Below are 27,662 nucleotides of genomic sequence, written 5' to 3' on the forward strand. Positions count from 1 at the left end.
CTTCAAGCATCTGTTTAACAAAGCACATCTTGCACCGCCCTTAATCCATTTAACCCTTAGTGGACACAGCACATGTTTCAGAGAGCACGGGGTTGGGGGTAAGGTTATAGATTAACAGCATCCCAAGGCAGAAGAATTTTTCTTAGTACAGAACAAAATGGAGTCTCCTATGTCTACTTCTTTCTACACAGACACAGTAACAATCTGATCTCTTTCTTTTCCCCACATTTCCCCCTTTTCTATTCAACAAAACCGCCATCGTCATCATGGCCCGTTCTCAATGAGCTGTTGGGTACACCTCCCAGATGGGGTGGCGGCCGGGCAGAGGGGCTCCTCACTTCCCAGATGGGGCGGCCGGGCAGAGGCGCCCCCTACCTCCCAGACGGGGCGGCGGCCGGGCGGGGGCTGCCCCCCCACCTCCCAGATAGGGCGGCTGGCCGGATAGGGGCTGCCCCCCACCTCCCTGACGGGGCGGCTGGCAGGGCGGGGGCTGCCCCCACTTCCTGGACGGGACGGCTGCTGGGCAGAGACGCTCCTCACTTCCCAGACGGGGTGGCGGCGGGGCAGAGACACTCCTCAGTTCCCAGACGGGGTCGCGGCCAGGCAGAGGCGCTTTTCACATCTCAGACGGGGTGGCGGGGCAGAGGCGCTCCCCACATCCCAGACGATGGGCGGCCAGGCAGAGACGCTCCTCACTTCCTAGACGGGATGATGGCCAGGGAGAGGCGCTCCTCACTTCCCAGACTGGGCGGCCGGGCAGAGGGGCTCTTCACATCCCAGATGATGGGCGGCCAGGCAGAGACGCTCCTCACTTCCTAGACGGGGTGGCGGCCAGGCAGAGGCTGCAATCTCGGCACTTTGGGAGGCCAAGGCAGGCGGCTGGGAGGTGGAGGTTGTAGCGAGCCGAGATCACGCCACTGCACTCCAGCCTGGGCAACATTGAGCACTGAGTGAGCGAGACTCCGTCTGCAATCCTGGCACCTCGGGAGGCCGAGGCTGGCAGATCACTCGTGGTTAGGAGCTGGAGACCAGCCTGGCCAACACGGCAAAACCCCATCTCCACCAAAAAAATATGAAAACCAGTCAGGCGTGGCGGTGCACGCCTGCAATCCCAGGCACTCGGCTGGCTGAGGCAGGAGAATCAGGCAGGGAGGTTGCAGTGAGCCGAGATGGCGGCAGTACAGTCCAGCCTCGGCTCGGCATCGGAGGGAGACCGTGCAGAGGGCAGAGGGGAGGAGGGGAGGAGGGAGAGGTCCTTTTTATATATTACTAAATTTGATTACTTAAAACTTTGTTAACAATTTTTACAACTTTTCTTAAGAAATGCTTGTCTATAATTTTCCTTTCTTATAATATCTTTGGTCTTCATGTCAAGGGAATGCTGCCTCAGAATGAGTTGAAAAATATTCCCTTCTCTTCAATTTTCTGGAAGAGTTTGTGTAAAACTGGTATTATTTCTTTCTTTAAAGTTTGATAGAATTCACTACTGAAGCTATCTGGGCCTGGGGATTTAAACTACAAATTCCATTTCTTCAACTGATACAGTGTTATTCAGGTTACCTATTTCATGTTCTGACTTTTGGTGGTTTGTGTCTTTTAAGTAATTTGGCCATTTCATCAAAGTTGTTGAAGGTATTACCAGAAAGTTGATTCTAATAGTCCCTTGATTATTCTTTCAGTATCTGTAGAATCTGTGTGCTGTCATGTCTCACATTTCTATATTGGTAATTTGTGTCTTTTACCTTTTTTTTTCTGATCAGTCTAGATAGAGGTTCATCGGTTTTGCTGATTTTCTCAAAGAACCAGCTTTGGTTTCATTTTTAAAAATCTACAAAAATGCATCTTTCTTTTCTTTTCTTTTCTTTTTTTCATTTTACTGATTGCCATTCTAACCTTAATTATTCCTTTTTTCTATTTAATTTTTTCTAAATTAAAAATTTTATTTTTTTAGAGCAGTTATTAGGTTCACAGCCAAATTAAGAGGAAGGCACAGAGATTTCCCATATACTCACTGTTCCCACACATGCATTACCTACTCCCCTATTATCAACACCCCCCACCAAAGTGATACGTTGGTTGCAATACATGAACCTACATTCATGCATTATACTCATTCAAAGTCTACAGTTTACATTAGACTTCTTTCTTGGTGTTGTACATTCTACGGGTTTGGACAACTGTATAATGACATGTATCTACCACTATATATTTTCCCTGCCTAAAAATTCTCTGTGCTCCACCATATTCATCACTTGCCCCCTCCCTGCCACCAAACTCTGACAATCACTTATCTTTATACTGTCTCCATAGTTTTGCTTTTTCCAGAATGTCATATAGTTAGAATAATACAGTATGTAATCTTTTCAGATTGGCTTCTTTCACTTAGTTATTACATATTTAAAGTTCTTCCTTGTCTTTTCATGGCTTAATAGCTCATTTCTTTTTAACTCTGAATAATATTCCATGGTCTGGATGTACCCATTTCTTTACTGATTCACCTACTAAAAGACATCTTGGTGGGCTGCATATTCTGGCAATTATAAATAAAGGTGTTATAGATATCTATGTGCAGGTTTTTATATAGCCATAAGTTTTCAACTCCTTTGAGTAAATTCCAAAAATTACAATGGCTAAATTGTATGGTAAGAGTTTGTTTAGTTTTGTAAGAAACTGTCAAATTGTCTTCCAAAGTGACTATACCATTTTGTACTCTTCTCAGCAATGAACGCAAGTTCCTCTTGCTCCACATCTTCACTAGCCTTTGGTGTTGTCAGTATTCTGGATTTTGGCCTTCCTAATAGGTGTGTGGTGGTATCTTACTGTTGTTTAATTTGTGTATCCCTGATGATATATGATGTGGAGCATCTGCTCATATGCTTATATGCCATCTGTATATGTTCTTTGGTGAGGTGTCTGTTAAGGTCTTTGATCCATTTCTAAATTTGGTTTGTTTTCTGATTGTTGAGTCTTTAGAGTTCTTTGCATTTTTTTGGATAACACTCCTTTATCAGATGCATCTTTTACAAATATATTTTTGCCAAAAAAACTTTTCTTTCTCTTGTCTTTTGCAGAGCAGAAGTTTTTAATTTCAGTGAAGTCCAGCTTATCAATTATTACTTCAGGGATCATGACTTTGGTGTTATATCTAAAAAGTCATTGACATACCCAAGGCCATCTAGGTTTTCTCCTATATTGTCTTCCAGGAGTTTTGCATTTTGTGTTTTACATTCAAGTCTATAAACCATTCTGAGTTAATTTTTCTGAAGGGTGTAAGATCTGTGTCTAGATTCATTTTTTTCTTATGAGATGTTCAGTTGTTCCAGTGACATTTGTTGAAAATACTATCTCTGCTCTATCTTTGTTCCTCTGTCAAAGATTGGGTGACTATATTTATGTGGATTTATTTCTGGGCTCTCTATTGTTCCATTGATCTATTTTTCTATTCTTTTGCCAACATACTGTCTTGATTACTATAGCTTTACAGTGAAATAAGTCTGGTATTGCTAGTCTTCTGACTTTCTTCTTTTTCAATATGGCGTTGGTTATTCTAGGTCTTTTCCTTTTCTACATAAACTTTAAAATCAGTAGGTTGACAATCATAAAACAACTTGCTAGGACTTTGATTGGAATTGTGTGGAATCTATAAATTGATCTGGGAAGAATTTATCAATTTAGTCTTGAGCAATTTAGTCTTCCTATCCATAAACAGGGAATACCTCTTCATGTATTTCAGTGTTCTTGAATTTCTTTCATTAGAATTTTACAGTTTTCCTCATGTAGAGAAACATTTACTAGATTTATACTTAAATATTATTTTGGTGCTAATTTAAATGATACTGTGTTTTTAATTTTAAATTCCACTTGTTTATTGTTGGAATACAGAAAAATGACTTTTTCTTTGTCATATAGATTATATTCTTAAATCTATATCAGACAATGTGCAAAGATCCCTACATAAATGATATTATTAAAAATAAAATACAACCCTAAAAATGTATATTATAAACATAAGGGAATAATTTTAACATACTTAAAAAAATTTATCTTATGGCCAGGCACAGTGGCTCACGCCTGTAATCCCAGCACTTTGGGAGGCCAAGGCAGGCGGATCACGAGTTCAGGAGATCAAGACCATCCTGGCTAACATGGTGAAACCGAGTCTCTACTAAAATACAAACATACAAAAAATTAGCTGGGCGTGGTGGCAGGCGCCTGTAGTCCCAGCTACTCAGGAGGCTGAGGCAGGAGAATGGTGTGAACCCAGGAGGTGGAACTTGCAGTGAGCCGAGATAGTGCCATTGCACTCCGGCCTGGGCGACAGAGTGAGACTCTGTCTCAAAAAAAAAAAAAAAAGTATCTTATGCAAAATAGCATTTAATTTTTTATAAATAACTTTCTTTTATTATACTTATTCTTTATTTCAGACACCTGATCTAAGCCCACAGACTTTGTAATCAGTCTTTTGCTCCAGGTTAATTAAATTTTTATTTTTGGTTCAGGGGTACATGTACAAGTTTGCTACATAGGTAAATTGAATGTCATGGGGGTTTAGTGTACAAATTATTTTGTCACCCAGGTAGTAAGCATAGTACCTGATAGGTAGTAAAAATGACTAACTTTTATATATTAATTTATACTTTTATATATTAATTATATATTAACCTTTGACCTTGCTATAATCCCTTATTGGTACACTGTTTTTTGTTTTTTTTTTGGTCATTTTTTTGGATTGTCTAAGTAGGCATTTGCAAACAAAGGCAGTTTTATTTCTTCCTTCCCAATTTGTATACCTTTTATTTCCTTTTCTTGTCTTATTGCATTAGCCAAGACCTTACTTTGGTTTTAACTGTTTTTTTTTTCCCTAGTTTCTAGGTAGAAGATGAGGTTGAGACCTTTTTTCTTTTCTAATGGAAGTTCTTAGTGCTATAAATTTATTTCTAAGAACTATTTTAGTTGCTTATGAATATATTCCAACCATAGGCTACTTTTCTTTCTGTAAAAACTGAATAATCAAGTACATGAATGTAGAAAGAAAAGTAGTCTATAGTTGGAGTATATTCATAAGAAGTGGTGAATGGCTTGACCAATTGGTCAGAGGCCAAGAAATAGAAAAATAGGAAGATTAAGGGCAGGAAATTCTGGGGTAAAGGCTTCTGGATGAGCCTATGGGAGTGGCATAAACTGTTAGGATCTTTGGATACTTCATGTTAAACAGCCACCAGAAAGCATTCAACACAGAATCACCACTAAATAACTAGGCAGTCAAAATTATGTGGTTTGTGGAAGTCTGCTAGCCTTGATCATAGGCTACTCCAATGACACAATGGGCACATGAATGGAGTAGACATGCTGGCAGAGATGGAGACTGTGTACGGCCCCAACAGCATGAGCTCCCACTTACCCAGGCTCATCTAGCTCTTAGAGCTGCCAACAGCAGAGGTAAACACTGAGCTTCTAATATAGCACTTATACTTTGCAAAGACCAATCAACTGTTTGATGGTAATTTGGCTACAGTAGATGTCCTTTATATAGATTCTTCTGGACTGACCTATACACATATTCTACGTATGGGTTTGCCTTTCTTGCTCACAGAAACTTAGCACCATTATCCAAGGATTTATAGTTATCTACGACAAAGGATTCTATATAACATTGTATTAGACCAGGAAAAGAGTTGTCTCACCCAAGGTCACCCCCTTACCTGGGGCAGCCCATATCCAATGACTGGTTGATATGAAGGAATAAAGACTTGCCCAAACCTGTGAAAACTATGAAGGACCATCTCAGCTTCAGAGCTCCCTGTGGGGTCAGTCAACTGAGGTCTTAATTGAATTTGTAAAGTTTCCCCAATTCCATTTCCTTCCTTCCTCCACAGTTGTTGGTCCTGAGAGTACTTCCTAATAAACTTCCTAATTTCCATGTTAGAATTAGGTGGCTTCCTGAGTAATCCAACCTGTAACAGGCAGCTAAGTGGTATTTGCTGATGGAGGGAATGGTGGAAGAGGAACAGAACTTGAGTTCTTGACTTTTTAATTTGAGATAAGTTTTGGTCATTAATGTGGCAATGCCAGTAGAGTTAATATAGGAGTTGGGAATTCAAGGGAAAGCTAAGAGCCAGAGATAAGATTTGAGAACTATTAACAGAAAGATATAAATTAAAACCATGATTGGCTGCAAGATTGCCGCTAGAGATGGTATGGAGTGAGAAGTGGGTCAAGGCAGAGATGTAGAGAATAGCAACATTTAAAGGAAAAGTAGAGAAAAAGTAGTTCACCAACAAAATTGTGGTGGGAAAGCCAGGGATGTCAAAGAAGAACCAGCAAGGTCTGACATGGAAGCCAATAGAGAGTCAAGAGAGTGTCAAGAAAGGAGAGGTTGAAAACATCCATGCTGCAAAAAGGCACATAAAAACAAACAAGAAGTGCTCACTACACATTTTTACCTAAGAAAAAAGATATTTTGATTTTACTGAGAAGTGTTAAGTGGATTGGAGGGAGTTGGAGCCAAACTACATTTGAGTAAGGACAATCATCCCCAAAATGTGGTAATGTAGTACTGGGAGAACACTTCGGACAGTTTCTGAACTGCTTGAAAAATGAATCCTTTCTTCAGTTGTCCATAGGCAGATAACAGGCAACTTCATAGACTTTCATTCATATGTAAGACTAAGAATTCCTTAAAAATACATTGGTAAAATTATTAAGAATTACCAAAAATGTATTCATAATCGAAATCTGGCATGTTATTGAGGGTTACTGAGGACCCTAAGTCAGTTTTCTACTAACTGGCAATAGTGAAGAGACCCTATTTAGTATGTAAACACATATATATTTGAAGATCTCCCAATTTTCAAGAATGATTAAAAAAATCAACTCCTTACCAGTGTGGTCTCGAATAACTCATTCATATTTTGACATATAATTTCCCACTTACTAGATTTTTAAACAAAGGGACTAAGCTTTCTACATTATCTGGAGCCTCTGTTAACTCTTTTCCTTCATTTTTACTTTATTCCCCCCATCTTTATCCCAACCATACTGACTTTCTTGCTATTCCTCAAACATCGAAGGCCCACGCCCACCTTGGGACATTTGCATCAGATACTCTCTTTGGCCTGCATCTGGGTCAGCTCTTATGCCTCCATCTAAAATTTACTCAAAAGTCATCTTCATAGGGACATATGGCCACCCAATTTATACCTGCAAGCCCCAGCCCCTATTCACTATTCTGAACTCTCTATCATGCTTTCATGTTTTTTTTCTCCAAAACATTTATTATCTTTAAATATTATTTTTAAATTTTATTTTTCTACTAGAATGAAAATATGAGCTAAAGAAATCTTGTTTTTGTTTTCTGATGTCTGAAGTCTTAGGAGAATATCTGGCACATAGCAGGTATTCAACAGATGAATGAATGAACATGCATGGTTGTGATAAAAATCAGAAAAAAGAGTCTTTTGCTTCTGCTAAAAGAATACAGAGTCTTTTGTTTCTGCTTAAATTATCTAAAATGTTTCAGATGCAATAATGAGGAAATTGATAGGATATTAGGAAAACAGTGCTTGTGAGGTGAAAGAAAATATTAAGGCAATATCAGGGTGGGGGTGCACTGGATGAAGGGAGTTTGTCTTAAAGATCAGAGAGAGAGACTTGAGCATGTTTACACAATGATGGAAGAGAGTAAGAAAAAAGAGGGTGATATGGTTTGGCTGTGTCCCCACCTAAATCTCATCATAAATGGTAATTCCCATAATCCCCACCTGTTGTGGGAAGGACCAGGTAGAGATAATTGACTCATGGGGGTGGTTTCCCCCATCCTGTTCTCTTGACAGTGAGTGGGTTCTCATGAGATCTGATGGTTTTAAGAGGCGCTTCCCCCTTCACTGGGCACTCATTCTCTCTCCTGCCACCATGTGAAGAAGGACGTGTTTGCTTCCCCTTCCGCCATGATTGTAAGTTTCCTGAGGCCTCCCCAGCCATGCAGAACTGTGAGTCAATTAAACCTCTTTCCTTTATAAATTACCCAGTCTTGGCTATATCTTTATTAGTAGTGAGAACGGACTAATACAGAGGGTAACTAAAACAGGGCATAAAGTAGAAAGTAGAGGTTTGAGAATGGAAAAGTGAGGATAAAATACTATTAGTCTTGAAAATGTTGAGCTTGAGGTGAAAAAATTATGTATAAGTAGAGATATCCAATAGATAATTACATAAACAGCAGTAAATTGAGAAAAAAGCTCAAAATATAAGACTTTAAAGTTTATGAGCACGGAGTTGGAACAGTCTGTGTACACACACTCAAAATTATTCTGTTAATATTTTACTTACCTGATCTAGGTTTGAAAGACTGTTTGGATCTTGACTGAGAGCTTGGTACTGGCTCCTGAGCCTGTCACCTGCTCCAATTCTCCTGAACTTCTTGAGATCCACTACATATAAAGCACTACAAAAATGAATTACTTCTTGATAGCCTATGTTGTTTATGTAGCTTTAGTTTTACTTTCCTCCAATGAATGTCTACAGTGACGGTATTAACTACAGATATCCTAGCATCTAATAACGATTAATCCTGTCATAAATTTGCTCCTAATATCTAATACTGTTTCCCAAGAGTTTTAAGTTTGTTTTAATTTTGGTAGAACCCATAATCTTTTAGGGTCACCCCAAGCTTTTCCAAGTTGTCATGAAACTCATGGCCTTACAAAAGGCCATGAGGCTTTGAAGATATAATCTTAATTTTATTTCACAAACCAAGTTTAAATCTTCTGGAGTAGTTAGGAGCCATATTACTTGGGTTTAACTCTTAGCTCAGTTATATACTAGCAGGGTAAGCCTGGGCAAATTACATGAATGCTGTATGCCTCAGTTTCCACATCTACAAAATGGAGGTAATAACAGTATCTCAAAAGATTGTCATAAAGATTTTATGACTTAATATACGTAAAGGCTTACAAGAGTGACTGGCATGAAATGAACACTATGTAATTGGTTGCTTTTATTGTGTAATTTTTAAGAAAACTGAAAGTTGTAATTCAATACATTATTTATTTACTAAATGGTAAGGGTCTGACTTTTCTTACCTGATATGGTATTTCCGTCTTAAAAGATGTGATGCCCAGTATCCTGTTTTCCAGAAACGATATCCATCCATTTCCCTGCGGCTATCACAAAATGGAGTATACCCATAAGGAGCTCCATCCAAATCGAAATCTCGAAGTTCTTTTAGATCATGTCTCACAATCTAAATAATTAAAATAGACTGTCTGAGAAAGACTGTAAAATAACATAAGCCCTTTTTTATGGGAATCTCAAATCATTATTACTCTACTACAGAAATCCAAAGAGCTGTGTTTTCCTCACAGTGCTTTCATGTAATATGAATTTACTGAATTTAACATTTATTCCTCTTGTCCTTACAGGTTAAAGGTAAACTAAAATTTATATTCCTAGTTTTTAAGACAGTGGTCTTACTCACCAACAAGAATATTTTGTTATGCCATTTATAAACAAGTCATTTTACAAATCAGACATTTGGGGAAGGGGTTAAATATTACGTAAGTGCAGAGCTCTTAGTTTCTCAATGTATGAATAACAAAATCATTCCATGCCAAATCTCCATTATTGTACATTGGCAAATGTTAAGTTTGAATCATAAAGAAAAATCTCCCAATTATTCTAAATAGCTTGAATAAAATAATGTTATTTTTTAATATGCTCAAGCCTTCTAGAAAAATATTAGTGTACACATTGAAAGAAAGGTAGGAGAAAGAATCATATTAGATATTATGTGTGGGGCTCAGATGGGAGGATTGCTTGAGGCCAGAAGTTTGAGACCAGCCTGGGCAACACAGTGAGACCCTGTCTGTACAAAAAAAAAAAAAAAAAAGTTAGCCAGGCGTGGTGGTGTGCATCTGGAGTTCCAGCTCCTAGGATGCTGAGGTGGGAGGATGGCTCGAATGCAGGAGTCTGAGGCTACAGTAAGCTATGACTGTGCCACTGCACTCCAGCCTGGATGACAGAGTGAGACCCTGTCTCTTAAAAGAAAAAGAAAACGTGTGTTTAGACATGCTATTTTCTTAGTTTTCATTGTAATGTTTCATATTTATCGATTTGGAATAGAGTACAAAAATAATAAGAGTTTAGAATATGAGTACATTCTAATACAGGACTTGAAATATACTTTTTGTTCCACATAAATTCTAACTTATCCATTTAATTTATATTTTCATTTACATATTACTTTTTTCTTAGAAATTCTGTATATTTTCAATTTTTTTTTCCCACTAATGATGCAAAAGCAATGCAAGGAGGGAAAAAGGAAAAGCCATAATTTTCGGACATATAAATTTTGAAAGCAGAGGGCCTTGGGTGTTTTTATTTTTTTTTTTTGGCCAAATTTATTTGCTTTTATTTTTACAGATAGGGTCTCACTCTGTCACTCAGGCTGGAGTGCAGTGGCATGATTATATCTCACTGTGACCTCTAACTCCTGGGCTCAAACTTTCCTCCCCACCTCAGCCTCCAAAAGTGCTGAGACTACAGGCATAAGCTGGCCAAATTTAAAATGCTCTTTTCCTTAAGTGATAGAGTGATGAGAATTTGGTTATTGGTTGAATGCGAAAGAATGCTGTTGAAGGTGGAAGAATGAGAGTTGTATGTAACTGCTAGCTTTTCTAGCAAGAAGAAATTCCTAGTTTTAAACAAATATCAGCTCATAATTTACAGGAATTCATTAACTACTCTTATTATGACTAATATAAGTATTTGTTTTAGTTCTCAAACGTAAAAAACTACTACTTTAGAGAGAAAACTTCCATGTCCTAAATAATAAATGGTACTTCTTACAATACCTTCAATTTTCCCCTGGAATTCTGACTTTTTGTTTTTAAAGATACTTTGCTTATATATCACAATCATATCTTAAGCACCGTAATGAAGATAATAAACATGAGCAACATGAATTAATCTCTATATTATGATAGAAGTGTAAAAAATGTTTGCGTATTACTAAAAATAGTAGTTAATCTTATTACCTGGTCAGCATCAACAAAAATGATTTTGTCCACTGCTAGTGGGAAAAGAACATCAAGGAAAAGAATTTTGTAACCCCAAATAATCCTCTGTCTTTCAGTCTGTTGACGAAGCCAACGGGGCCACCTATATTGAACTAGTTCATATCGGAATCCATACTCTTTAGCCATGTGAGGAATTACTTCCTAAAAACACACACACAAAATCAAACAATATGTTCAAGAGAAAGTAGTTTTGTTTTAGAGAAAAAAATAACATTAAAAAGGTAAAGCTTCCTATAAATTGTTATAAACTAATAGGCAAGATGTCTAAATACTACTTCTATAACATACTTATTAATGAGAAATATTAAAATGCTAACAAATATGAAAACACAAGTATAAATAAAACTATATAATTTAACATCATTAAAAATAAGTGCACTATATTATTTAACAAACTTATTAATGGAAGATAAATGTTCCCATACTTTTATTGTTAACATCTGACTTGAGAAAACTGACTTAAAAAAAAGCCTCTGGATCTTGGAACACCTACATATCAAATAGTTCATGTATATGTCAACAGGTTGGTTGGTCAGAGAGGTAAAGATGAAGAGAGGATACAAAAAACACAAAATAAGTTCTAAGCTGATAAATTAGATTCTGTACAGGAGCTTCATGTTTGAGATATATCATTATTTAATTCAAGGATTAAAAATACAAAGTAGTGATTATGGTCTGAATATTTCATATTTGAGTATCTTATAGGCTTAGAAGTAGCTTATTCCCTGTTTAAAGCAGAAGCAGTTAATGAAATATACTGTGGGCTAAATTTAGTTCAAGAGCTCAAATACTGAGAGAGAAAATGAAAAAGGAATTGGAAAAGATGAATTAATAAATATAGAATTTGCGTTTTACCACTTGATTCTTACTTGAAACTAGTTTCTGGTTATATGTTTAATTTTTTTCTCTGACTTTGTAAGAACAATGTAGATTTTAAATATGTTTTTTTTAAATGCAAGAAGCACCAATTTTATCTGTGAAATCTTGAAATTAGGGATACAACAGCTGCCAGGAGTCATTGTTTTGGTTTCAAAATAAAATACGATAAAACATTCAGATAAAATAAAAAGAATATTTTTTCTTCATTAAATATGTGTTCAAATATTCACTGAAACGGGCACTGTTCTAGGATCTAAGGGTACATTAGTGAACAAAAGAAATACAAATTATGACCTTCATGAGGCTTGTATTTTAGAGGAAGTAGGTAGAAATAAACTATTATCTAAATAAAAAAGTGCTATGAAGAAAAATTAAAAGGGAGAGGGAATTATAGTTTGTATAGTGCTGTCAGAAAATAATTATGCATAAGTATGTATAATTTTAGCAAATATTTGAATGAAGAGAGGAGGTTTGACTTTTCTAAACTGGTAGGAACAAATCTATAAAGTAGCTAGCAGCTTCTGTATCTGGCTGCTGATTTACACAGATGTTTGAGTTTGTAAAAATCCAAAGCTAAATTTCATGATTTGTGCACTTTTCTGAGTATATGTTATATTTCACTAAGAAGTTTTCAAAAGAAAAATTTTGAAAGAAAGAAACACATCACAAAAAGAAGGAAAATACTACTTCAGATACAGTATTTCTTTTGGCCATGCAGTGGAACAAGACTTTCTAATCCAGACATAGCACTATTGTTCTGGTGAATAATATCTTTTCCTGCTAAGAGAATCTTTAGATTTTTCTATCTCAGTTTATTTGGGTTAAATACTCCCTTATTCAGTGTCTGACTACTAGGAAAGCATGTTAAAAAATTAGTAGAAAAATAGTATAACTTCTTATCTATATTTATGGGTTCTTTTTCTGTTTTTTTTTTTTTTTTTTTCCTACTGTCAAATGAGCATAGGAGGAGACACTGTTGGTGGTGGAGGGCAAATGGGCTGTTACGTAAGGTTAAGCACCTGAGGTCTGAATGCCTGGGTTCAAATCTCAGCTGTGTTTCTAATTAGCTGTTTCATCTCAGGCCTATGCTATAAAGGATGATTCTTGCTCAAAGAAAAGTATGGCCCTTCACCCTATCTCCCAGGAAATATCCCCTACCCTGGCCCTTCACCCTATCTCCCAGGAAATATCCTCTACCCTTGGAATTTCCTGACTAATAAGAATGTCTACGTTTACCTGAAGATCTCGGACCACACTAGATATTGTATGCTAATGATGTTATTTGTAGTGAGGACCTTGGGCCACAAAGCATCAGTTCAACATCTGAAGGGGTTAGAGGCTAAGGTTAGTCATGCAGGCTGTTAGCCAAGTCCACAGAGCTGACCCTCAATAAAAACTCTGTACCACAAAGTTTGAATGAGCTTCCCTGGTTGGCAATACTCCACGAGTACCCTCACACACTGTTGCTGGAAGAAATAAGTGCTATCCACTGCAAGGGGATTCTACTGGGAGAGGACAACTGTTAACTTTGTGTCTGGTCTCCCCGGACCCTACCCTAAGCATCTCTTCCTTTTGCTGATTTTATTTGTGTCCTTTTGCTATAAAAACTGTAACTGTGAGCACAGCTGTTTTTTGGAGTTATATAAATCCTTATAGTAAGTTATTGAATCTAAAAGTGGTCTCAGGTACCTCTCAACTGCGCAAGCTAGTTATGTAACTTTTGAATCTTGGTTTTCTTATCACGTGGGATTGTTATGAAAAACAATTGAATAACGTCAGTTAAACACTTGGCATCATGCCTAGAAATATTAAGGAATAAAAGCATGCTTGGCTAGTTTTACTTCTGTTTTCCCACTGCTTTTGGTCTAGAAAAAACAAACTCATTTGAAATGCTGTTGAATGAGACACCAAATTGCTGTGGAGACACTAAATTTCACGGAATTTGATTATGCTGTAGGGAGAATAGGAAGAAACAGAGTATACTTTGTAGCAGGAGTATAGGGCTGAGTAAAGGGTAATAGCTGTTGATCACCTGAAATCTTCTAAATATAAAATGCCTCAGATCATGGTGCCCAGCAATCAACGCACTACACAGACGAAAGAGCTTTTTTGTTTCAGTACTGTAAAACTATTTTCTATGGTATAGGTATAGTCTTTGTATTTTCTTGATACTACTACTGTTTCTGCCTATCTTTGCAAAAATGACAGAATCCATTTCTTTTAATTGAAAATCTGTATATATTTTCCATTGCCAAATTGTATTTAATTACTCATTATCATGAAAAACTACTAGCCATTCTGATTTTGATTTTACTTAAAAATATAGTCTTCTACTGTCCTCTCCTTTGAACATCTCTAAATAAAAATTGTACAGAATTTTTCTTAAGCTACATAAAAATACTAAATACCATTTTTTCAAAAAGCTCATTCTGAAAAGAGAAATATCATATAAACTTACAATGATACAAATAATTTACTATTCAAACATTAACTATTCTACAAAAAAAGCTATGTACTTACTTTAAATGTCGGTGAGAGATAATTTTTTAGCAACCAGAATTTCACTGGTGTTTTGGTGTTACGCAAAACAGAAAGCATCATAATTCTGTATAAAAGAATATTAAACCCAATATACGTTAACAGTAACAGGAGCTCATATATATTTTTTAACCTTGAAATGTTTTTTAAAATTTAATTTTAATTTCTTAAATTTTACTTTAAGTTCTGGGATACATGTGCAGAACATACAAGTTTGTTACATAGGTCTTTTAAAGGCTTTTAAATAATTGAAGGTATGAATTAGAAGGTTTTCACAATGAAATGTGAAGAAATAAACTAAAATATGGTTTATCAAGTATGTAATGTGTAAGGATGAATATATATACATCATGGTAGCTTCACCTGGGCCCAGTTGTCTATGACTGTGTGATTAACATTAAGTCTACAAACCCTGAAGAGCTGAATGATCTATCTACATTGACAAATTCACTGGATGGGTCATTGGTTTGCTAACCTAAACCTCCGAATGGAAAGGATACAAATGAATCTGAAGTTCCATTTTAATGTATCAGTGCTACAATTCAAATATTTTTGAGTTATTCTCTGTGACCTTTCTATATAAACTGTTTAAAAATAGCCTTTTGTACTTTGCAATATGCATTTCTCCCCTCATTCCCTTCCTTTTTATAAAACAAGGTTTTCTTCACTGGAAAAGGATAATTTACTATAGTAAATTTTATATATATAAATATTGTACATATAAAGTACTGTAAATATATATATATCGTGTGAGTATATCTATATATATATTCTTACCTATCCAAAATGTCTATTTGCTAGCCTTGAAGAAAACCAATATTCCAAATCAAGCCAAACTCATGAAATTTCATATTTATATATACTTACCTCATAATTTTAAGTAAAAAAAAAAGCAAGGTGTAAAGTAGTATGTTCTTTACTATTTGGGTAAAAGGACTTAAACAACTGAAATAAGTAAATAAATATACACACATATATTTACGTGTGTGTGTGTGTGCGCACGTGTGTGTGTGTGTGTGTATCTCCTTAGCAGGATATAAAAATAATATTATGGGTTTCCTGTGAGAAAAGTAACTGAGTATCAAGGAAACAGAGGTGGGAGTTTTTTTTTCCCAGTGTATATTCCTTTATTTTTTTTTTGAAATTTGAACCATGTAAATATTTCTTTTTCAAAATATAAGGTTAAAAAATATACCTACCTTAAAAAACGTTCATATAAATGACCAGAAGCAACTGAAAAAATGTTTAGGACATCTTTTTCCTTTTTGTTTTCTTTATGCAAGCTTACTGTGAAACTTGGAATAAAAAAGTAATTGACATTTCTTAAACATACATATGGAAACATTGTATGCCTAAATAGTAAATATAAGCAATAAATATAGAAATGTATTTCAAAATAGTTAAGCTATAAACACTCTATAATATTTACAAACTAATATTAAAATATTTGACAATATCATTTGAAGCTTTATGAGTTTTTTTTTTAATTTGTAATGTGGAATATAACTATATTGTCTTTAGGTGAATGGGCTGGTATTTTTGAATTTTTGTGAGTTGCCAAAGGTTGTTTTCAGAACAAAGAATGAATTACAGCTTGACATGGCCATATCTAGTGTACTGAAAGTTTAAACAGGCCAATGAGGGAAGGAACAGAATGCGTAAGTGTGGAACTACGGCACAGCAAGAATTTATGCGGTAACAGGGTAGGTGTGTGAGTGCTGCTGATGGGGCTCATCCAGGCTAAAATATTTTTAAACCATCTACAATTTGGAGCTCCTCTGACCAAGCAGATTTTCTCCTCCATGCAGGGTATGGAGTACCCTCTTGGTACTCTGGATGACTTCCATGACAAAGAAAGCACTAGGGAGCCATGTCTACTCACTGGTTTACATCATGGTAGCGTCATCTGGGCCCAGCTGTCATTTTCATTACATTTTTGGAGCTAGACCAGCTCCATTTCATTTTTGTATAGGCCCATTTCATATATAAAAATGACTGAATCTTCTATTTACAGTATTCATAATGTATAAATTCATCTTTTTCTTCCTAAACATTTATCTCAAAATACTTTTATATAAACAGATATTTAGAATGAATAAAATTGGGTAAACAACTTAAATCACCATCAAAGTTATTTTGCAAAATATAAATTGTTATGACAGAAGTATTTTTCAAATCTTGTAATCTCCCAAATAAGAAAAGAAGTTGATTCAGTGGCAAGAAAAAATAATCATTCTAAGTTAGGACTAAAACTAAGATGAAAAAAGTCAAAGCATCATAAGACACAAAATACTATGTATCTGGAGCAGTTAATGTCCCAAAAACTTACCAACTCTGTTTCTAACAAAGCATTTTGTTTTTGGTATCCTTTTAATATAGCAAATGGCTATACCATAATTGAACAGTTATCCTTAATCATTCTTATCTATACCTTCTAACTTTAATGGAAGCTTTTAGACAGATACTCTTAAAATTGCTCAGATTCTATTTCATTATCCCCTGTCAAACATACCTACCCTCCAAATCACCTCAATGAGTGGACTTGATCCTTTCTCTATCAGTAACTTGTTCAAAGCACACACTGTACAGTAACATGATTTTTCTTACCAAACAAGGAGTCAACTATAGAAAAAGAGGCTTAAACTGGGCAAAATCCAAAATGATGGAAGTGCTTTTGACTACTATAACCAAATATATTTAAGTTGTTGAATCTATTTTGGCTAATATTTCTATTTCTTATCTTTGATCAAAATGATTAATGGTTTTCCATCATAGCTCACATTGGGTTCAAATCTCTAAAATGGACATTCAAAGTTCTTTACAATGTGCATCTACAGGAGACAGCTTTTGTTTTTGCTCACCTAACATCTGTTCCCCTTCTAGTAACAACCTGGTATTTTGGGGGGAATGATTCCTCCTCCCATCTCATTCTATGAGGTTTAGGTGGCACAGGGCTTCCCACCAGTTCTAGAAGTAGGCATATGACTCATGCTTGGTTATCAGAGTCACATAAATCAGTTCAGTTTGGGACACACAGCTATAGTTGGACCCATGAGTCAGCCTTGGAACTTTTATTGGTACTGTTTGGAAAGAGGCAACTTCCTTCCACTGGAAACAGTAAACTTTTACTTATAAAAGTCTATCTTAAAATGGAGGAGACACAGAAACAGTAGACCTAAGAGATGGAGAAAGATTGTTTCCACACCACATCACCCAGTGGCCAACACCAGGTGTACTCCTGGATTCTTTAGATATCTGAGACAATATATTCCTTATGTAGGTTTCTTTTTTGAGACAGGGTCTCACTCTGTCACCCAGGCTGGAGTGCAGTGTTGCAATCTTGACTTACTGCAGCTTTGACCTCCCAGACTCAAGCAATCCTCCCACCTCAGTCTTCTGAGTAACTGGAACTACAGATACACGCCACCACGACTGGCTAATTTTTAAATTTTTTGTAGATACAGGGTCTCACTATGTTGCCCAGGCTAGTTTTGAACTCCTGGGCTCACGCAATCCTCCTGCCATCACCTCTCAAAGTGCTAGGATTACAGGTGTGAGCCACCATGCCTGGCCTGTGTTCCTTTTTAAACTAACAATAAAACAGTATAGGTATCAATCTAACATAAACAGTCCCTTTTATTTTCAAGTTGCAGCTAGCTAGGCTACTTTCTTTTCTTTGAGGAACATACCCAATCATTTTGTCTTCATATAATTGCCTTCACTCAATCTTTAACTTTTGAAATCCTGTCTGTCCTTTAAAACAGATCTTTGCCACAGACTTCTTCAAGGAGTATTTCCCAAGGTTCCTTGTAAGTGGATATATAATTTTTCTCCATTGGTTTGTATAGTATTTTATTTTCATCTGTCTTATAGCTCTAGTTTCCTATCTTATACACAGTAGTAACATTTATGTATTTATCTTATCCCTCCTAGATTAGAGGACCTTTGCTTTACTTAAATTTTCACTACCTGTGGAACTTCCACAGACTAGACTTCTGGATCAATCTAGTGATGTATTAAAATATTCATTAGTAATTACCTTTTAATGGAATCCCACAGTCCTTTTGTTTTTTCATCTTCATCGGTAAGGATATCTTCCTTAATTTTGTCTGTTTCTTTTTTCACCTAGATAGCATGGCAAAAAAGATTAGAATTTGGCTGCTTTAAATATTGTGCTGTATGGTTAGAAAGTGAAACATATTGGGCTAGATTACCCATAGAAATCTAAGATTGACAGTTGCAGTAACCAAAGACAGGCAATATCTTAGCACAATGTTGTAAACAATCTGGTCTTTAACTATCAATTCAACCTCTTTGTTCAGTTTCTTCAGTGGTTACCTCCATATTGCTAAATAATGTGCTTATACTTGTGTTTACTAATTTATCAGCTTTAGGCATTATCTACTAGTATTTCTGAATTCAGAGTTTAGACATTATACACTCTTTGTGATGACAGATGAATAGCTCACTTATCGTCATCCTTCCCTTTCCCTATTTGTCTGGAAATTCTGGTAGTAATATGTTTATCTTCGGTTCTTCTATTGAGTATTTTTTGTCACTTTAAATAATATTTAAATCTCTTATTTTTTTATTCCCACAATCCCAACAGTTTCTCTTGTATAATCTGTTTATAAGGACACTACTATTTCTACGATTTCCTTCTACCTCCCAACTTATATTAAACCTTGACTTTAGCATTTGTAAATATTGATAACATTTACATTTAGTTCAGTAAACATAATTGTTGCATTTTGCTATGGTGATTCTAAAACTTGAAAATCAGTAAAAAGTTTTCATTATGACAATGTAAAGATTAACCACTGAAGAGTCGGAAAAGCTACTAAAACTCTATTTCCTCTGTACAGTTATAGTTTTAGCATAGTACAGCATAGTTATAGTTTCCTCCTATGGCCACCGTGCCACTCCTAGGAGACTCTTGCTGGTTTAGATGAATTCTCCTTTCTTACATTCCACCAGCAGAGAACTATTTTTTCCTGGAATTCCATTGTCCTTATTTTTTCTTGTGGGGAGATATACAAATATGTCTTCTTTATCACAGACATAATCTTTTCCAGTTTATTACTCGTGTTATCTAATTGTCTGGAATTCTTGTCTACCTGAAGACATTTTTCTTAAAGTTCAACAATTAACTGTTTCTTTCTAGATTTTCTTTACATTGGTTTACAGATTAGTTTCACCATTTCTTGAACTACCTATCTTCTTTCTTGATCTTGATCTTCATTGTACTGGCAAACATCTCCAAGAAAGGGTATGAAAAATAATTTTTCTAAATCTTCACACTTCAGAAACTAACATTTTACCTTCACATTTGATTAAGAATTTGGCTAGATACAGAATCTTGGGTTCAAAATAATTTTCCTCAAAATACTGAAAGCTTTGTTTTGCTGTCTTTTAACATCTAAGTATTTTGAAAATGAAATTCTGATGTTAGTGTTGTCATTCAATTGCAATGACCCACTTTTCCTTCTTAGTAGCTATTATAATCTTATATGGGCCATTTTCATTCATCCTACTTCGTAATTTGTGGACTCTTTTGACATGAACATTTTTCTCTCTCAGCTTTACAACACTTTCCCTCCTCCATCTTCTCTGTTGTTTCTGGAATTCCTCTTAGTAGGCTATTGGATTTCATGGGCTGATCCTCTATGTTGCTTATCTTTTCTCCTCCCTATTTTTCTATCTTTTTACTGTAATTCTGAGAAAGAGGTGGTTAGGAGATAAAACTGTGTTATTAGAAAACAGACTGAAGGCAGCCGGGCATGGTGGCTCATGCCTGTAATCCCAGCACTCTGGGAGGCCAAGGCGGGTGGATCACTTGAGGTCAAGAATTTAAGACCAGCCTGACCAACATAGTGAAACCCCACCTCTACTAAAAATACAAAAAATACACACAAACATAAAAATTAGCCAGGCATGGTAGCACATGCCTGTGGTCCCAGTTACTCAGGGGGCTGAGGCAGAAAGATCACTTGACCTTGGGAGACAGAGGCTGCAGTGAGCGAAGATCGGGCTACTGAACTCCAGAGTGAGCAACAGAGCGAGACTCCATCTCAAAACAAAAACAAAAACAAACTACTGAAAGACCTAGGGTATGGGTAGGCTGTAGAATATTTCTAATTGGTATCTTTCATAATTCATAAAAATTCTTAGCCATTATTGCTTCAAATGTTACTTGTACCCCATTCTTTATCTTTGAAATTCCATTTAGTTTACTTTTATTTATCCAACAAATACTCATAAAGTGCTTTATCTTATCTTCATAACAGTCCTGTAAGGTATATTCTATTGTTAACCCCATTTTATAGATGAGGAAATGAGACAGAAAGAGATTAAGTAATCCGTCCAAGGTCACACAGCTAGTGAGTGGCAAAGCCAGTTTTAAATCCACTACTGGTAATCTTAGACTTTCACACTAGCGTGTGTGTGTGTGTGTGTGTGTGTGTGTGTTAATGCTCTCTTCTATATTTTCTTTTTTTCCTGTCTCTGTTGCATTCGGTATACTTTTTCTGGCCTATCTCCCCCAACTTGCTAATTTTCTCTGAAGGCATGTTAAAGCTATCTACTGAATTATTAATTTTGGTATTGTATTACTCAGTTTCCAAAGTTCTACTTTAAAAAAATCTGATATGCATGTTTTACAGTTTCATGTTCCCTGCAATTATTTTTAAACTCATCTTTAATTTCTTTAAAAAAAGTACAGCTGTTTCAGAGGCTATTCTAATAATTCTAATATCTTGGGTCTTTGTGTATCAGTTTTCTGTTTCTGCTGGTTTTGTGTATTTGGTTAACTTTGACTATGAGTTGGCCTTCATACTAGAAAAATTTGATTTGCAGCTTAGGCTATTGTAATCTTATTCCAGAGATTTATGGATGTCTCTTCCAGATACCGCTATATCCTATCCATCTGGAAGAATATTAGTACCAATTCAAGGTTCAGGATTCCCTGGCCTACTTGGCTGACACAAATTTGGGCTAAAAGACTATGAGGAATAATTTTTTATGTTTCATCCTTAGCCTGAAAATAGAGCTAGTTTATTGTAGAGAGGGTCTTCTAATAGATTATTTTATGTGGGTTCTGGGTTCTAATTTTTGTCCCCTAACCCATCAAATTAAATAAAAATGGCAGTTAAAAGTGTGACAGGACAGAAAAATGTTCCCAGGACAATAGTAGCTTCCTTGGGTCAAGAGAAGTTTCTGTGCTTGCTTATTTCACCAGGCTCGCATTTTCCCTTTAATTTTGGTTTTGGGTTCCTTATTATCCTTATTATCTTATTATTCTCCATTCCTCATTGTTTTTAAAATTTTTTAAAAATTTTATCTAATATTTTCACTAGTTTTAAGCAGGAGGGTTGGTCCAAAATGAATCTGCTACCATTAAAAACTCCCTTTCTCTCCCTCTTTAAAAAACAGCACCTTCTCTTTTTAGAGCTAATTTTTCAGTGCATGTTCTTGATCTCATCTTTAGAGTCCAATTTGTAATGTTATTCGGCTACAGATAGATTTAGTAGATATATTTACAGTTATCATAATGTAAAAAAAATCCTTCTCTTCTATCTTCAAATTCTGTTTTCCTTTGTGAAATTAATCCTCTTCTTTTTTTACTGCTGGAGTTCAAATATAACATTTTAGGTTGTAAAATTGTAAAGTTAATTGTAAAATAAATCAATTAATTAAAAAACAAAGAAGATAATTCTTAATATTAAGAACAAAGCCTATAAAAAGTTCTGCCCCCACATACTTTTACTTCGAGTATCTTGCTTTTGAAGCTGTTTAATACAACAATGATATCTTCTAGGTCTGCTTGAGAGTCAGTTCCTTCATGCCTAAAAGTAGAAAAATGTGTCCATAATTAATTTAAGAATAGACATACAATTATGATGGCATAACAGAATAAACTCATTTTGCAATAAACGTAAGTCCAATAACACCAGTGCATATATCATGTTTTTCTGTTTCTATAGTCAATTAAGATATACTATAATATGCTGTAATTTTCAAAATTATCCAATAAATTTTAACTCAGTACACATTAAAATTGTACAAAAGTAACTCATTAAATTCAATACTACCCAATCACTCTGAAAGTTCAAATTATGGCTTATCTTTGCTGTTATATACCAAGGCTATCACACAACTAAAATCTTTCACATCCCTGATATATTGTAATGATAATTACAATTTTTTACACTTCAAAGTTGTTTATATTTCAAAGGAGTTCTACATTATCCAAATTTTTAATATCCACCAGCCATTTTCAAATGCCAAAATTTGAAGTACACTGTTAAAATAATGAGACTGAAAATGTGTCTATGATGTCCATCTGCATCACCTGAATGTTTCCATTTTGTATTATGTATAATGCAGTTTTTTTCTCCCATTTTCAAAATTGCTTAAACAAATATGGCAACTGTGCTCCATAATTATTTTTTCAAACTATTCTCACTATGGACTAAAAAGTTCTATCATATTTACAATAAAGTTGAATTTTGTTGAAGGGGAAGCAATCAGATGTCAAATTAGTATAGTTACTTTTGAGTTGTTATATATAACACATACTTTTAACATTTTTCCAAAATGAACACCTGGGGAGTCTAGCACTATCATGACTGACACGTCTTTGACTTTCTCTTACTCCCAATTCCTGAGCTGAGGTGGTTAAACCAATGTAGCAGGCAGAACTCTGTCCAACAATCACCACTAGAAAACAGAAAGAAGCCAGGTGTGATGGCTTACACCTGTGACCCCAGCACTTTGGGAGGCTGGGGTGGGAGAATCGCTTGAGTCCAGGAGTTTGAGACCAGCCTGGGCAACACAGTGAGACCTCGTCTCTGCAAATTTTTTTTTAAAATTAGCTGGATGTGGTGGCCAGCGCTGTGGTCCCAGCTAGTCAGGAGGCTGAAGTAGGACGATTGCTTGAAACTGGCAGATTGAGGCTCCAGTGAGCTGTGAGCCGTGATTGTGCTATTGCACTTCCATCTGGGCAAGAGAGACCCTGTCGCAAAACAAAACAAAACAAAAAGGATCTAACCTGTATAGTAGAAACATTGTCAAGTTTCTTAAAAACTTTCAGCTGCTTATAGTCACAAACACTACTTAAGGGCATTGACAACTTTAGCCATTTAATCCCCTGTCCACTGAGACCCAGAGTATAAAGCCAGCTAGCACAGCACTACAGCTAGACCTAGACAAATTCTAAAGCAAATCTCTTTCCACTTCCATCAGGTAGCAGAGGTAGTAATGGTGACGACTTCTCATTTTACTTCAGGCACTTTTTTTTTTTATTTATTATACTTTAAGTTCTAGGGTACATGTGCACAACGTGCAGGTTTGTTACATATGTATACATGTGCCATGTTGGTGTGCTGCACCCATTAACTCTTCATTTAACATTAGGTATATCTCCTAATGCTATCCCTCCTAATGCTATCCCTCCCCCCTCCCCTCACCCCACAACAGGCCCCGGTGTGTGATGTTCCCCTTCCTGTGTCCATGTGTTCTCATTGTTCAATTCCCACCTATGAGTGAGAACATGGCGGTGTTTGGTTTTTTTGTCCTTGCGATAGTTTGCTGAGAATGATGGTTTCCAGCTTCATCCATGTCCCTACAAAGGACATGAACTCATCATTTTTTATGGCTGCATAGTATTCCATGGTGTATATGTGCCACATTTTCTTAATCCAGTCTATCATTGTTGGACATTTGGGTTGGTTCCAAGTCTTTGCTATTGTGAATAGTGCCGCAATAAACATACGTGTGCATGTGTCTTTATAGCAGCATGTCTTATAATCCTTTGGGTATATACCCAGTAATGGGATGACTGGGTCAAACGGTATTTCTAGTTCTAGATCCCTGAGGAATCACCACACTGACTTCCACAATGGTTGAACTAGTTTACAGTCCCACCAACAGTGTAAAAGTGTTCCTATTTCTCCACATCCTCAGGCACTGTTTTAAGCACTTCATAGATGCTCACTCGCTTAATCCATACAACCATCCTTTGAGGAAAGTACAATTATTATCCTAGATCCAAACTGAGTCTAGATAGTCTGGCTCTTCACCACTGTACTATCAGACCTTTACCAACAATGCTAAGCACCTGAAACCTCTGGATACATGAGGAAAATGCGCAGCTTAAATGAAGGGAACAAGCTAAGCAGTCAGAGGAAATGGACTTCATTGATAAGGCATTAATGCAGAAAAAAGGGAAGCATTCAAATAATTCATATTCTCAATGAGATTCAAGAGAATACTGAATCTCAGTAAAAGCCATTTACTTCAAAATAAAAGAATTCACTGTGTGTCAGAAAGCATGATTAATAAAAAAAGCACTCATACATGTGTCTCCTGAAATTCTAAAAAACAATTTATATTTTCAGAGAAGAAATGTAAATCAGATTGGCTTCATATTTTTCATCCAAAACACTAACTGGTAAGAAACAATGATGAAGCCTTGTTTCAAGCATTCTGAATAAAATTATAATGCTGTTATTCAATACTTAGGAAAGTTATAATTCATACGGAACTGCAAAAGAAATTTTTAAACCTTTGAGGACCACCTCAAAGTTTTAAACATTTGAGGGTACACCACTAATGTCTCTGAAAAAACTTATTTGTGGTAAGGTGGTGTATATTATATGGCAGGCAACATCCCACCTTTAGCATACGCTGCAGTAGTTAGAAAGATACACCCATTTTTGTTGTTGTTGTTACTCAACTCTTTTGCAGCTAAGGTTTTGGTTGATAATTAGATTCTGCTAAACAGATAGATACATTTGCATGTTACTTGGAACTTAGAAGTGAGCGGGGCAATGTGCTGATGCCTGCCTAGCTTCTTTTGTCAAGCACAGTCATGGAGACATTGAGGTTTTCTACTTCAGTGTTCCATGTGTAACTGCTTAGCTTTCTGGGTACCAAAGGCCAGTTGATGTGTTGCTGGCAGCAGCTTCTAGCTTTCTCTCACTTCTGATGATGGGAAAGGAGCAGCTCTTTCTGGTTGGTCAGTTCCTTGGCTTTGTTCTCAAGCATTCCTAGGATCCAGCCCTCCTGGAGAGCTTGCTCCGCCAGTCCTTCCCAATACGATGTAAAAGCATCCAATTGCTTGTGTTAAATACTTCTATGATAATATGGGAAGTCAGCCATCTGCTACGATTTGAATGTCCCTCCCCTCCAAAACTCATGTTGAAATTGTATTGCCATTGTGGCAGTATTAAGAGGTGGGACCCCTTAATAGGTGATTATAGGTGATGAGGCTCCACCCTCATTGGGTGGAAGTGGTGCTACCACAAAAGGGCAAGTTTGGCCCTCTCTTGCTCTCTCTTGTCCTTCTGCCTTCTGCCATAGGGCAATGCAGCAAGAAGGCTTCTGCCAGATGCTGTCCCTCAATCTTTCCAACCTTCCAGAACTATGAACCAATACATTTCTGTTCATTATAAATTGCTCAGTCACAGGTATTCTGTTACAGCAGCAAAAAATGGCCTAAGACACCATCTAAACAAAAAATGAATGTGAAAATTAAAAGACATATAAAAACTGTGATCAATAGTGAATTCATTAAAATATTTAACTAATGGTAATATGATATTTATATTATATCATATATTAATGATAGTAAAGAACTAAACAATATTGTGGGTAGGGGTAAAAGGATGCTAGAATGCTTCCACTGAAACACCAATGAGATAGCTACCAGACACCGAAGTGAGTATGCATAGTCATCCATTCTCAATACCCTCACAATATGCAGATTGCCCCTCAGAGAGATAAAGCATATAAAAATGTTCAGAAAAGGGATTGTGTGAGATGAAGGCAGAAGAGTTTCCTTACAGAGAGCTGTTGTCAGATTGTGAGTCTCCACCACTACACCCTGTGAGGACGGAAGGGAAGAGTATTGCCTTCTCATTCTAAACTCAGTAAGGTAGACACTTTAAGGAGAAGACACTTTGCAACACATATTCTGAAGTTGGGATGCACAGAGGACTCATGTCTGGGGAAGTTAGAAGTGTACATGGAGCAGGATTGGATATTTGAGGACTGATTTATTGCTCTAATCGAGGAGTCAGGAGAGTGCTTACTGCCTCTGCAACTGCTCTGAACTAGAGTTTGTTGGGCAACTGATGTCTAGGTATTTCCACAGATCAGATGCAGCCAAGAAGGAGAGCGATTTGGTTTTATTGTTACCACTGGGTAGTCATGTGTCCTGCCAATATGGCAACCAGGAGGTATGAGGAGACCACACCAACAGAACCAGGGAACTAAAGGAGAGTGAAGCACAGCAATAGAGAACTTTTAAGAGTCCACAGAGAGTGAGTTTTAACTACTGCAGAGCCAGCAAAGTTACGGTGGACCAACTCGAGTACCTGCAGAGAAAGAACGGAAAGCCTTGTTTGACATCTCTGTCCTTCCTCCTATAAAAAACATGGGAGAAACAGTTCAGTCTCAAAGGTACCGAACTAAAATTGATTACAAGTGTTACTTTGGCAGAAAAGATTTTTCTAAAGATTTCAAATGAGAAGTCTAGCACAATAATTTGGCATTAAAGGTGCATAAATAAAGTATCTAATATTCTCTACAATTAATTAGGAAAATCTGAGCAGCATTTGTCTAATTTTGGTAGAACTACAAAGAAATAAAGGAGAATAATTTTGAGACTTTTTGTATTCAAGGTAAGTAACAGCCAATACTGAGTATACACAAATAATCTGCAGTTAATGACTACAAAAAGATTGACAGACACAGAAAGTACACATTGTGGGCATTATGCCTCAAAAGTGGAAAGCCACATTTAAAAAAATCAAATAATTTAGTCATGGCTTTAAAATCTGAACTTAGAAACTCATATCAATATTATTTTAGCTTAGATTTTTAGCAGGTTTCAGGAATATTTTTCCTAATTATAAAGGTAATATCAATTAGAATTAAAACATAAATTAGGATAAACAATATCAGTTTTTGTTATATTTTATATTGACCTCGTTAGACTTTTTATTACACAGTAACATGTATTTTTTTCCATTTTGGATAGCTAGTGACATTAATCGTATGTGGAATTAAATTATGACTAAGTATATGGTTTTATTGTTTATAAGTAATACAAACAAATTTGTAAGTTATTTCTACTGCCAAAAGTTGTCTGTGAAAGAGAAAAAACAA

The 27,662-nt window shown here is 36.1% G+C and overlaps 1 protein-coding gene across 1 annotated transcript in view; it reads right to left on the reverse strand.

Annotated features, from left to right (window-relative positions):
- UGGT2 (UDP-glucose glycoprotein glucosyltransferase 2) overlaps positions 1–27,662 on the reverse strand; it is a 251,160-nt gene that overhangs the window by 43,950 nt on the left and 179,548 nt on the right. Inside the window, exons 30-36 of the mRNA XM_003832030.4 lie at positions 22,252–22,336; positions 18,532–18,617; positions 15,692–15,787; positions 14,475–14,559; positions 11,034–11,216; positions 9,081–9,241; positions 8,329–8,443 (exon numbers count right to left, since the gene is read on the reverse strand). Of these exons, the coding sequence (XP_003832078.1) occupies positions 8,329–8,443; positions 9,081–9,241; positions 11,034–11,216; positions 14,475–14,559; positions 15,692–15,787; positions 18,532–18,617; positions 22,252–22,336 (811 nt within the window). The remainder of the gene's footprint in view (positions 1–8,328; positions 8,444–9,080; positions 9,242–11,033; positions 11,217–14,474; positions 14,560–15,691; positions 15,788–18,531; positions 18,618–22,251; positions 22,337–27,662) is intronic.

This window comes from Pan paniscus, chromosome 14, assembly GCF_029289425.2.
Source record: "Pan paniscus chromosome 14, NHGRI_mPanPan1-v2.0_pri, whole genome shotgun sequence".
Classification (NCBI taxonomy): Eukaryota; Metazoa; Chordata; class Mammalia; order Primates; family Hominidae; genus Pan; species Pan paniscus.